At 43.5% G+C, this 13,573-nt stretch overlaps 1 protein-coding gene across 1 annotated transcript in view; it reads right to left on the bottom strand.

The window, feature by feature from the left end:
- MATN1 (matrilin 1) overlaps nt 1-13,573 on the bottom strand; it is a 37,858-nt gene that overhangs the window by 1,978 nt on the left and 22,307 nt on the right. Inside the window, exons 4-6 of the mRNA XM_006021870.2 lie at nt 9,597-9,722; nt 6,393-6,806; nt 3,329-3,481 (exon numbers count right to left, since the gene is read on the bottom strand). Of these exons, the coding sequence (XP_006021932.1) occupies nt 3,329-3,481; nt 6,393-6,806; nt 9,597-9,722 (693 nt within the window). The remainder of the gene's footprint in view (nt 1-3,328; nt 3,482-6,392; nt 6,807-9,596; nt 9,723-13,573) is intronic.

Below are 13,573 nucleotides of genomic sequence, written 5' to 3'. Positions count from 1 at the left end.
CAGGAATGACTTCTGTGGTCAAATAACCCCAGCAAGGTATGCATCCAGTGTCCTTTTGAAAATCTCTAGGGTAGGAGCCTGCACCACCCCTGCTGGGAGTCCATTCCAGAGTCTAGTAACATGAACCATGAAGCTTTTCCCTATATCCAGTCTGAAATCTTCTTGTAGCAGTTTATGACCATTGCTCCTCGTTTCCCCCCTAGGGAGTTTTGGTGAAACTTTGGTGAAAGTTTTGGTGAAACTTTGGTGAAAGTTTGGCTAGTTGCTCACCTAGCCCTGGATGTTCACCACTGATATATTTGTAAGTTTTTAAGAGTATGGTTAAGCAGAAAAGTCTTTTCTGATTTTCAGGAAAAAAATAAACAGTGGGTTCTGCTCATGGATAACACAGACCATTCCCTGAGCTTTGGGCTTGATTCCATGCAGTATTTTAAAGCTGTTGTATTACAAACAGAAAATCTACAGCCAGACAGTCAAATGGTGAGGTTGCATCAAGTTACTTCACTCAGACTACAAGGGGCTCATCCATACCACTTCAGTAGGCACGTCCCAGGAAGGGTAGGACACCCAGGCCTAGCCCATCTGTGTCTGCTGGCATGCTCCTAAGTTTGACATTCACCAGGATGGCCACTCTAGGCTTGCTCCTAGCACCTGCTCTCAAGCCCTTAGTTTTCAGGGGCTTTAAGAGTGGGCACTGGGAAGGAGGCCAGAGCAACCTCAATGGTGATTTTCTCACTCTGCAACAGGTCAGCAGATGCAAATGGAAGGAATATCCTTGTTGATGCAGAACCAACAAGCCCTAGGAGAGATAGTGCCTCTGAGTTATGACATGGTGAGGGACACAAAAATGATGTCTTCAGGGTTCCTGAGGGAAGTTGCATTGGGCACCTTCACCTAGGCCAGTGCTCTGTGCATGTCAGGAGGCTTTTTGTTCTGTCAAACCTGGAGGATCTCACATGCACTCTTAGTCCTCCCTTTGTTAGGAAAATATGGACAGAACACAACCCTGGTAGGGACAAAGTGTGTGGGGAACTAAGTAAAATGGGATGCAAGATGGTGGCTTAGGGAAGGATCTCATGCTCTACCTCCTTTCAAATATCTTCTCTCCATTCTCAAGGTGCCTGAAGACATGAGCCCCTTCTCCTCACAGCCCACTTCTCTGCTAGGTGCATGAAATACTAGATGACTGGGAGGGGAGAGATGGAAGGAGCTGTGGAAGTGTCCCTCTCCTCTCTGTTTTCCCTCGCCAGTGCTAATAGTGACACCACGGGGAAAATATATATTAAAAAAAACCCATTTAAATATTAGTTCAGCCGGGGACCCCAAGAACTAATAGCTGTCCTCCATAACTGGATAGGAAATGTCAATTTTTCTTTGTGCCATTTTCAGTCCCATAGTTAAAGCTGCAGTGAGTTTTGCTCCATTAGTAATGTAGGCCAAGCTCTCCGTATTAGTGAACTTTTAATATTGCATTAATGATTTACCAACATACCTTTACAATTCTGATTAAGTGGAAGAGCCATTTCTATTTGAGAGAGATGAAATCAAACTGAATAGCTGCAGAGGAGGGCTACTAGGAGGATCAGAGAAATGGAAAACTGATCGTATGGAAGAAGATTAAAAGAGATTTACTTGTTTAGCCTGGCAAAACAAAGGCCCAGGGGGGATATGATTGCTGTCTATAAATACATCAGTGGAGTAAAATACAAAATAGAGCAAATGACTGTTCAAACTAGATGAGAATATTGACACAAAAGCAAAGAGGTATAAAGTAGCCATGAATACATGTAGGTTGGAAATGTGATGTCTCTAATCATCAGAGAAGTGCAGTTCTCAAACAAACTTCTATTAGGAATCAGAAGGTAGCTCAAAGGTCTGCCCATGGCTCCTGAATGTGGTTCTTTCAGACTGCAAACTGGTGGCCCTACCCGCAGGGCTATCCTGTTTCCATGAGGTAAAAAGGAAAGTGAAACAGCTGCAGCTAATTTGTCAACATTAACAAGAGGAACTGCATTGTATTTTGGCAAAAAGGTGACAATGTTACTTGAATGGCTGCATTTTTGCATCTGCAACAATACTAAATGAATCCCTACAGTAAGAATGAGTCTGGACAGCCCAAGCAGTACATCATCTCTACAGCTACTGCATATTCCAAATGCACATCATGTCTCACTCTGAGGCTCTGACTCTCCCAGGGCTTGCAGACCAAGGGTGGGCAAAATGCGGCCCACAGGCCGGATGCAGCCCACCAGGCCATTCCATCAGGCCTGTGGGGCCCCTAAAAAATGTAGAAAATTAATATTCTCTACCCCTGGCTCTGTCATGGTTTGCCAAAACTCAGTCAGCAGCCCTTCACCCGAAATAATTGCCCGCCCCTGTTGTAGACTGTACCTCGGTAGAGATCCCTGGGGTTTGAACCAGTTCATTTACGGCTTTGTGCTCACTAGGTCTCTATACCAATGAAAATATATTTTCCTAGTAGTAGTATAAATCAACACAGGCCTATACAACTGGTTTTGGAAAGAAAATGCCACATTGTTACAGTGTTAGGAAGAGCCTTTCATTGTAGCTTTCTAATATATTGAGAGCTAATACTATATTGCTCAAACATCTGGAAGCTCAGCCATTTGTTCACTGTGGTACAGTGGGGTCTGCTGAGTTGAAGGGATGATACCAAGTGCTATAGTCATTCTTCAGGAACCCCTGTTTATTCTTCCCTTCAAAGGCTCCATGTTTTGGACTGACTTATAATATCCCCCCAAATAACTTGGATACAATTTTGCCCCCAAACCCCCTTTATTGGCTGGGAAAAGTCACTTATGATTATGAGAAACGGCCTCCTCAGAGGCACAAAATACTGAATCTTCCTGGTGCTTCTTTGAAGGAAAATGGCCTCCTTGGTTTTCAGGAGGCCTGGAAGATCAGGGAAAACACCTTACATGGAGCAAGGTGATATCGATATCTCCCAGTGCTTCTAGATACCTTCTGATGCATTCAGGGGAAGGAGTGCCATGGAGGAAAGAAAGAAAGAGAAGCACATTTGAAAGCACAAGAGAGAGGGTTACTCTGGTTCAGATAACCACAAGAAAAGATCAACACAAAAAGTTTGGCTGCTGACATGACCAGTCTGGGGACTCTACGGAGCTGTAGGATACACACTTGGGGTGGAAAGCAAGGGAGAGAAGATTTCCAGCACTTTTTGCCTTAAGCAAAGCTAGATACCTCATGGACCAAGTGCATATTTGCTTCTCTGCTTGCAGAATGAGGGGTTTTTTTGTGTCTAATTCCTATCATTGTAAATAGGCTCCCACATTCTTTCCTTACTCACCAACACAGATTTTCTTTTGCAGTTTCTTCCCAATCTTGTTGATGGCTTTGAAATCAGCAGTGTAGAAGTAGTGCTCTGCCACAGGCTCTGAAGCGATTTCCCTTAATTCGTCTTCCACAGCATTGCCCACTCCCACAGCGAACATCCTAAATCCTGCAAACAACAAGGATTGTTAACCCTGCTGCCATTTTCTGCCCTGGAACAGCTGCAGAAATGTAACCAACTTGTACACCTTTCCTTGCCTTTACCATAACCGACATATGCCTCACCCCTTGGATGTTCAGCATAGGTGTCCCCCAAGTGTATGGAGATGTGGCTGTAATAGTACCACATGTTCAAAGAAGATAACTTGAGAACACCCATGCTGTCTGGACATGCAGTTATAGTGCTGTCAAATTCCCCCGCTATAGGATCATCTGAAATGGAAGCTATTACAGCCCATCGAATAAAGAACACACATCCTGTAGATATGCCATGTAAACTATGAGAGCCCTCCTTGAGCTGTCTCAGAAAGCCAAGAGAAAGATAAAATTAAAAACTAAATTCCCTGTAACTCTAGGAAAACTCAGCTCTGGATTTATAGCCGAGTTTGCCTCTAATGTATTTTTCCCCTGTAAGTTCTTGTTTAACAACTGGTGATAGAGAAAAGAAAAAGAATGCAAATACAACATAAATCAATGCTCCACATACTACCATTATGTGGATGAGGCTTTTAAATACTAGCTTAATGCATTTTGTGCTTTACACCCCATGTGCATGATAAACATGCTTCTAAAATGTCAGTTATTTGTGCCCTTGTGTTTGATCTTTATTATTATACCCCAGCCCTCAAACAGGTCCAGTGGTCATAACAAATGATGAAAGGAGGTGAAAGATTTAGCAGTTCACAAGCAGATCCACAAGGGTTGCAACCGTTTCATGCAGTAAAGAAGGGATATGAGGAACGTGTTCAGCAGTAGGCTAGCAAAGAGGCACCTCTCCAGACACTTAAGCTTCAAGATTCTTTAAGTATTTCTTTTTATTTTAGTTATAAACCCTCACTGGAAGTGGAAAAGGGGTCCCCTGCCTATCCCCCATCGTATGTGTGGATAGCAAAGGTTTGTTGATGTTAAGTGTATTCTACTGGATCTCGCCCATGTGGGAAGAGGCCAGCACATGGCCCAACCATCACTTAAATTCTATTTCAGGTCAATTGGGGGTTTTAACTTGGATTAAGTGATGGTGCAAAGTCCTTGTACAGGGGTGTTTTGGTTTGTAACTATATAATTTGGTTGTATGCAAGGACTTGGAATAAAAGGTTGGGGTGTAAGAAAAAGCTTCCCTGTATCTTGCAAAAACAGTTTGTCCCTTTTTCTGTGATGCTATTTTGTAGGCCTGTGCAAAGCAGCTAGTATTCACTTTGGATTTAGCTGATTCAGGGGACAGTGATTCGTTTTGGTGATTCGAATCACTGTCCCAAGTCAATTCAGCCGAATCAGCCAGGCCCATCCCCCCAACCCAGCAATGGCTGCCCTGCCCGCCACTGCTCTTGGCACTTGGAAAAAAAAAAGTCCCGACTAACGGGGTGATGCCGGGTGGGGGGGTGATTCCCTCTGTCCCCCACTGCCCCACGCTGCACGGGGGGCTCTGCCATGAGCCCCCCCCAAGCCTTCCCTCTGTCCCAGTCCCCCCATGGCTGCCCTGCCTGCCATGGCTCCGGCCCTTTAAGAAAAAAAAATGAGAAAACCCCTGCACTTACTGGTTCCTGCCTGGTGGGGGGTGATGCCTGCTGCCCCCCGCTGTCCCACACCATGTGAGCAGCTCTTCCATGAACCTACTGAAGCCCCAAGGCCACTGCAGGAGTGGTGCATCCCTGGGCTTTTCTCCATTTTTTTTTCTTAAAGGGCTGGAGCCGCAACAAGCAGGGCAGCCATGGCGGGGGGCGGAGCTGGGGCTGCGGGGGGCAGTTAGGGGGCTCATGTAGAGCCCCTCATGCAGCGTGGGGCAGTGGGGGGAAGCGGGGATGGACCCTCGCCCAGCAGCACCCGATGAGTCAAGGCTTTTTTTTCAGAGCTGGAGTGGGTAGGGCAGCCAGGGGGGGCTGTGGGAGCAGGCGGGGGTCAGGGGGACTGGAGAAGCACCCTGCTGCAGCCACCAGGAACTGTCCAAATGATCAAAGCTCTCCGAATCTTTTCCGAAGATTCGGAGAGCTTTGAATCAGTTCAGACCTTTTAATTGGTCCTCTGATTCAATTAGAATTTGGAGATTCACCCACTGAATCAGGCCGAATCTCTGGACTGTGGAACCTGAGCCATGTTGCTCATCGCAAGCTCAGAGATGCTCTCTCTTTCCTTATCAGGAAGGGAAGTCATGATGAAAATTACTTTTATTACCAATAGAAGCCAGGCTAGATTTGAACCACATAGACTATCCAAAGTGTGTGTATGTACATGTGTAAATATGTATGTGTGTGTGTGTATGTATAGCATATCAGATGAAGTGAGCTTCATATATATATCTACTTTAGTTAGTTCATAAAATTCAAATCTACCCTGACTTCTACTTGACTCAGACTAAGATAGCTATCTATGTCTCTGTTTTATTACAAATATAAGGCTAGGACAGGAGAAGGAACAGGGTTGAAAAGCCTCACGCACAATTGAAAAGGGTCACATGCAACATCTCCATCCTTGCATAAACTAATTGCCTCCTTTGTTGAAAGCCTCAGCTGAGAGACCAGTGTTTCACTTGGAAGAAAAACCATAGGGTGAGGTTTTTATGCCATGCATGGAATTAGACGTTAGATGACATGTCCCTGTCCAACTCCCAGTCCGAACTACCCCATCGAATGTAGAAAACAGAAACCCCCTCAGCCAGTATAGAAACCTCTGGGTACAGTAGAAGTAATGTATGGGAAACTTGGTTCTATTGCTGTCCATGTTTTATAATGAATGAAGGACTTTGTCTTTTGGGATTATCAATCCAGTGGCATCACTTATGACTTCATCACAACTATAGATGAACCAGCACCAGATAGAGTATTTGACCCAAAGAAAAAACAATCACATGAATTTTGGGGGCCTACCTAGCTCCTTTGCTTTTTTGGAAGCATCAGTGATGTAATCTTGTGACCGCCCATCAGTGAAGACAATTCCCACCTTGGGGACACCAGGCCTTGCTCCATTAGAGACAGCAAAGGAATTGTCAACAAGGTATTTCAGAGCTTGGCCTGTCATGGTTCCTTTCTCCATGTAGGCCATCCTTTTCACTGCTGTCTTGATGTCCTTCTTGTTGTTGTGCCGCCCCAGAGGGAACTCCTGCCTGACCGAACTAGAGTATTGAACCAGGCCAACATGGGCAAGTGTATCTGACACTTCCAATGAGTCCACAATCTGGTTGATGAACTTCTTCACCAGCTCAAAGTTTTCAGGTCGTACACTCTTCGAGCCATCAATCAGGAAAACAAGATCAAGGGCAGCTCCTCCACCCCCACTGCATGCTAGAGAGAAATGAGAGAGGGCAAAAGGTGAATGTGAAAAGCTCAGGTCCCAATTAACTAGACAGGAGGTTAGCTGCAAAGGGACTTTATTAATGGCAACATATAAAGGGTTGGTCAAAAAAAGACAACTGTTTTTAATGTTTTTATTTTCTCATTTTTTAAAAGTTGTTGTGGTTATCTTTACAAAAATAAATTTAAAAAACAGTTTTCAAAAATGAGAAGTGTGTCTTTCAAACAAGATTTGATTTTATCAGCTGCTACCCCTTGCCTCATATTTTTTATTAAATGATTTTAGATAGAGATGTGTGTGTGTGTGTGTGTGTGTGTATATATATATGTAACCAGAAACTTTTAGCAAAAATGACGAGGGCAGGGGGTAGTGTGGTTATCTTTACAAAAATAAATTTAAAAAACAGTTTTCAAAAATGAGAAGTGTGTCTTTCAAACAAGATTTGATTTTATCAGCTGCTACCCCTTGCCTCATATTTTTTATTAAATGATTTTAGATAGAGATATGTGTGTGTGTGTGTGTGTATATATATATATAACCAGAAACTTTTAGCAAAAATGACGAGGTGTAGGGGGTAGCAAATCTTGTTCACAAGCATTCAGTTAACTCTAAAACTAACAGGGCTTGAATTTCATAGATGGACTCACAGGGCCATTCACCTCTATATCACAAAGTGTTGTTAAAATATCAATTCATTAATCCTCTCTAGGATCTTAGTGAGTGGTATTAACCGACCTTGGGAGGTGTTGTAAAGTGTCCTCCCAGGCTTTGCATGAGGTGGGTGATTTGAGCTTAGGGTAATGCATGGCACAAGAACATTTTAATTTGTAAGCACTAGGGAATTTTAATGATGGATGCCATAGGTTTAATTTCTATTGGTGCCATGGGACTCCCCCAAACCTTGACTCACAAAATGCATCTTTTGTGAGGGAGTGATTAGCTCCCAGGAGCTCAGGGTTAGGCAGAATTCCTGTGGCCAAATGTTTTTTCCTCGGCTCGGCAATGACGGTTGCACTGATACAGCCAGAGGTAGGTTTAAGCAGCTGGGTTCTGTTGCCAGCTTGGCTACTGACTGTCTTCTTGTTTCAGCTGACTGAGTTCACAGCCCCCAGTCCATTTCAGTACATCTCTTGTTCCAGCAGGCAATGGCCAGGATAACGAAAAAAAAAAGACAACTTTGAATATAGCCCAGATATCAAAATGTTTTGCTCTGCTGGAAATCCTAAAGGCCATAAAGCAACTGAAACTGGTACAGAAAGTCTCTTTGTTTCCTGAATGGCAGAGACCCCCCCCCACACCAAAGTAATTGGAGCCTGTCCCACAAAATCTAATAGGAATCAGTCCCTGAGGGACTCCTTCTCATGTTTCCTTGGCAGGTCATTTTAGACATCTCATCATGGCCACCCAAGCATGGGATAGGGCAGGGGTGGGCAAAATGCAGCCTGCGGGCCAGATGTGGCCCACCAAGCCATTCTATCAGGCCCGTGGGGCCCCTAAAAATTTAGAAAATTAATATTTATCTGCCCCTGGCTGCCTGTCATGCAGCTCTCAATGGCTTGCCAAAACTCAGTAAGCGGCCCTCCACCCAAAATAATTGCCTGCCCCTGGGCTAGGATATGTGCTGAAAGGCAAAGAGATCGAATACTTGGAAGTGGAACGTGTAGGTAAGACGGTTCAGGTAGTTTGGGCAGAAGTCTGGAATGACATTACCCACCTGGTGGAATTCTCAATGTCACCTTAGAGAAGTTTATACCCTCAGCTACATCTGGAGAGAATTGTTAGCTCAACATTTACATTTTTTGGAAACTACAGATTTTGTGCCAGTGAGCAAAAATAAGAATATTTCCAAATATTGTAAATGGAAGATTTTAATTTTCAAATTCAAAAAACCCTTTTGGTTTCAAAATTCCTTATATTTTATTTCAAAAGGAAAAATTAAACAACAGTCAAATCGAATAACTTTTTAAAAAATCCGAAGCAATATTTTAGTTTGCTAACAATTTTGAAAAAGGTTTCCCTTTGAGTCAACCCAAAATTAATTTTAAAATTAGTTTTCAAAACTAAATGAATTGAAAAATCATTTATTCACACCATTCTGGAAACTCCCATTAGAACTTCAGTGGTATGGCTTATTGTGTGACTGTCCTGTGCAGTGAGAAGAGCTGAACAGAGCAGGATTTTCCTCCATCAGAGAGAAGAGAAGGCAGTTTTACTGCAACATTTCCTGTTTGTGCCTTTGGCCACAGTTCTTGGCTTGCTGCATCCTGCTGCCACTCATTACCTTTTATCTTTGAATTTGGTACAGTGTTTTTGACATCATGCCCCATACAAAGTGCAAGGCAGCCTGTTTCATTCAGAAACAAGAGGCAAACAAATGCTTACCTAAACCTTGGACTCTTGCACCTCCCAATTCCATACATTTTCAGCAGCGAATCCCATATGAATCTCTTGCTTCATTAGTTCTGGCACCTAAAGCTAAGGCTCAGACCAACAGGCCAGTCAGACCTGAGATTTCATTTGTCCCATCTCGGGATCATCAGTCTAAGAGTCTAATCTTAGGAATTACTTCAATGGATTTTAGATATGTCTCTGCAATGGGAGACCTACTCTTCTGATTCTCAGTGGTGAGCAACCTGTAGTATGAGATGTAGGTACCATCATTCTGCTATGCTTTCATCCTATCACTTTTCTGAGCAGGGCAGTGATGCTGGTGGAATAATCCAGCACCCTGTCATCATGCTCACACACAACCTCATGCCGGGCTTGAAAACATTATTTACCACTGCAGGTTTTCCCATCGCTGTTCAGGGTGAAGCCTTCTTTACAAGCACACTTGTAGGACCCGGGTGTGCTGACACAGATCTGCTCACAGTCGTGGTCTCCCGTGGCACACAGATCTGACACCACTGTAAGAAATGAGGTAGATTAACATTTTGTTGAATCTCAGTGTGGAAGTGTCAAAGGGAGCTCAAACCAAAGTCTGCACTAGGTTTGTGTTCCTCTGTCTGCAAGAGGACATATTCTTCACTGTCTTCCCCCGCTATAAACTAAAAGTGAATGAATAATACATCCTCATTTAATAAAACTTGATTCTTTTCTTCTGCAGCTCTTAAAGCAAAATGGGATGTTTCAAGCCGAGCACCCAAAAAAGTAAGGTATCCCTGTTACCTTTGGAAATGTGTCTCTCTTACAAGACAGCCCTCTCTCTTATCCACTTAAATATAATCTTTCCAAAACAGTGTGCTTGGTTATCCTGTCCCTGATGAGCTACTGCTTTAACCATAACATTACATCAGAGTCTGGATTAAAACATAGTATTTTATAGATTGGGAAGTTGATGCACTGAGGAAGAAGCAACATGAATAAGTCACATAACTCACTGGTAGGTCCTCAAATGCAGCCCAGATCTCCAGACTCAGGCTCCAGTACCCCAGCCCCTGGGACCAATACTGGCCCCTACTGTCTGTAGAAGGAGGCCAGCATTTACTTCATTATCTGAAGTTACTGACTGCTAATTCTTGTACTTTTGTAACTCTTTAGATCATGAATGTCTTCCTGAGTCTAGCCATCATTTGCTTTTCCAGTGTGTAGGTAAATTGTGATTAGTCAGAAGAATCACAAGGCATTGTTTCCATTGACAGATTAGTTTAGCATGCAGGCAAACATAAAATTCCGCTTGCAGAAGTATGTACGGCACTCAGATTTGCTCTCTGCAAACATTTGAGCCATTTATATTCAGTCGGAGTCTGATGTTGAGCAAAAATATCTTGATCTGAAGTCAACATGCATTAGTGGAGCTCAGCCTCTCTTAAAACCAGGCCAAAGTGCATGAGTGGCAACAAAAGCAAACTAAAAAGTAAGACAGACTTGCTAGAAACAAATTCATGCACAAAGAAAGTGAGTCTTAAGGGGAAAACAACGTCAGGATTTGCCTGGATATACTGCAAATATGGCTCTGGTTCAAAGTCCACTGAAGTTACCAACAGTCTTTTTATTGACCTCACTGGATTTTGGAGCTGGTCTGGTTCATGTATAAATGTAGATTTACATATGTGTGTGTATGTAAATATGAGTATACATACACATACATACTGAGACAGAGACTATACTCAAGCTTTCTGATTGCTCTAAATAATACAGTGCTAACTCCTAGCAGTTGCGAGCAACACTACAATAATAAATCAGTTGGCACATGCCCAATGTGGAAAAAAGTCAGCAAGGGTGAAACTGAGCCCTGTATGGATGTTACAGGCAATAATTGTGGGTTCAGACTGAAGTGTAGCTCCCTGCTGCAACACAGGAGGCTTCACAGGAAGTGTTCTGAGTTACAACAACTCCCTGCACCAAACAGAAGTTCACTGTTAGGTCCAGGGAGGAAGGAAATCTAGCTGCTGGCTATGAGCCTGCAGCCAGCTTCCCGGAGCAACGACCCCCTCCTCCCTGCTTACCCCTGCTGTTCTCAGAATGGGAGGGGGGAAAGGGAGCAGAAGGAGCTCATTCCAGGGGTTCCCCAGCCAGTGCTGGAAGGTGGGTGGGTGAATTGGAGCCCCCATCTTGGGGGGCTTCAATACCCTAACCGCACCCTCCATCTGGATTGAAAAAACCCCAGACCAAACTCCCTCCACTCCCTTTCCCCACTCCCATTCTGAAAACAGCTCAGAGGCTGGCAGGTGGGCAGACACAAGTTACAGAAGACATTGTCTTGAAACATCTTCATCTGAAACCCTAATGCATTCAGTGAGGGTTCAGATTTTCACGCAATCGGCCATTTTTGAAGCAGTATGCAGCCATGCACTTCTGTTCGGTTATGGCTATAGACCACTTTCTGTGGCCATATCAGACAAAAATTGCCACTTCTGTCTGCATCCTTTTTATATGCCATTTAAGTCTCACTTGTGTCCTCAGAAGAGGTCCTAAGTGTTGTGTATGCCTTATGCCAGGTTATTATGCTAAGAATTCCATGGCTGGGAAAGTTTATAAAGACATTTGAGGGTTTACCACCTTCTCATAGGTGGGGTTTTTTGTTGATCGCTGATGTTCAGACATTGCTGAATATTTTTATCTGGTCTTATTAGCCATGCACCTGCTTTTCAGTGGATAATTTCATATACAGTTGCTGATGTGTTCATATGGCAGTTTTGCTTAATCACACTTATGATCCATTTGGCCAACTGATGATTGACCAGACATTGTTCCCATAAAGAAGGAAAAGTATCACCATCTGTGTGTTACTAATGGAGAAAATGAGACTGAGAGAGGTGGAAATAAACCATGCCTGCTTTGTTTTGTTTTTTTAACTTTTAATGGCTGTTGATATTCTGACTCCATTGAAGTCAATGTCAAAACCCCTCTTAACTAGAATGAACCAAGGATTTCACCTTAGCATTTCACTTTGGCACCCATTCTCTTTGTATGTTGCACATCTCCCATGTGGATATTTACACTGGAGCATAAGATGTATGTCTCCTTCTCATCTCAGTACTGATTTGAGTCTTACATAGACTTCCTATCACATCACTCTTAGTTACCAACCAGCATTTTCAGCAGATAAAAGTTAAATCATGAAATTGTACACCTTCTAAAGGAATTGGTCTCAGTGAGCATATCTACACATGTACTTTACCATGCAGTAGATTAATTTGCTGAGCAGTAAAGCATCATCATCTACACATGCATGGCAATTAGGTTGTCGTAGATTAATTTACTGTGCTGTCAGATAGTACAGTCAGACACAAAGTGAATTACTGTGCTTAAATGCACATGCAGATGGTGATGTCTGGATTAGTTTCATTTGCATTAATTGCACATGTAGACGCACCTAGTGGATGCATCTACACATGCAATTAATGCAAAGCAATAAACTCTGGAGCTGTCTTAGCTGCAGCAAACTATTCCAGGGTGCAGCATCTATATGTGCACCGGGGATGGCAACCATTTGAACTGGGGGAGAGCAGGCCCAGGTTGGCAAGGGGTGCCGGGGGTCAGCCCCAGGCTCTGGATGGCAGCATCGAGTAGCAGAGTGGCTGGGCTGGACATGAGGGTGCTGAAAGTGCAGAGCTTTATGGCTAGGCAGGAGGCAGAAGTCTGGCCCCACGCTGGCTGGGCTGACTGGGCACAATTTACACGTGTGGCCAGCATCTACATGTGAGTTCATTAATTAGTTTACTGTGGCCTAACATCATTGCACATGTAAATGGTGATGCTTTACTCTGCAGCTAATTAGTCTTCCCTGCAGTTAAATATATTTGTAGACATGGCCAGGGTCTCTCTCAATTCTCTGTCTACTAGTGTCTATTGGGACTTTATTTTGTCACACCTCTTAAAAATTGTTGCTACACAGCTGTGTCTTAGCAAAATGGCATCTGAGGCCCCATGGCCCATTTATCTGACCTAGGAAACAAATATTTATGAGGTTCTTTCTTCAGTCTTGTAGGTTTAGTTTAAAATGGAAAAGCCCTTCTACTTGGTTCAGTGTTACTTGTAGGTGTGAACATGAGTTTGCAAGAGACTCAGAGTCTTATTAGGTGTATTACAGTTGCTCCAAGGGGCATCGATGTATTAGACACTGTAAAAACATGTGACAAACTCTGCTATAAAGTAGTTACGATTGAAGTAGACAAACATAGTAGAGGAAGGGGAAACAGAGCCCGAAAATGTCTTGCCCCAGGTTACTTGGTAGGTCAATAGCTTATCTGCGAATGGAAGCAATATCTCCACAAACCCATGTAGATCCCTAGGCTGTCTCCTTGTCTAAAGG

This window comes from Alligator sinensis, unplaced genomic scaffold, assembly GCF_000455745.1.
Source record: "Alligator sinensis unplaced genomic scaffold, ASM45574v1 scaffold883_1, whole genome shotgun sequence".
In the NCBI taxonomy this organism is placed as follows: Eukaryota; Metazoa; Chordata; order Crocodylia; family Alligatoridae; genus Alligator; species Alligator sinensis.
This window is presented reverse-complemented; position numbering and strand designations above follow the sequence as displayed.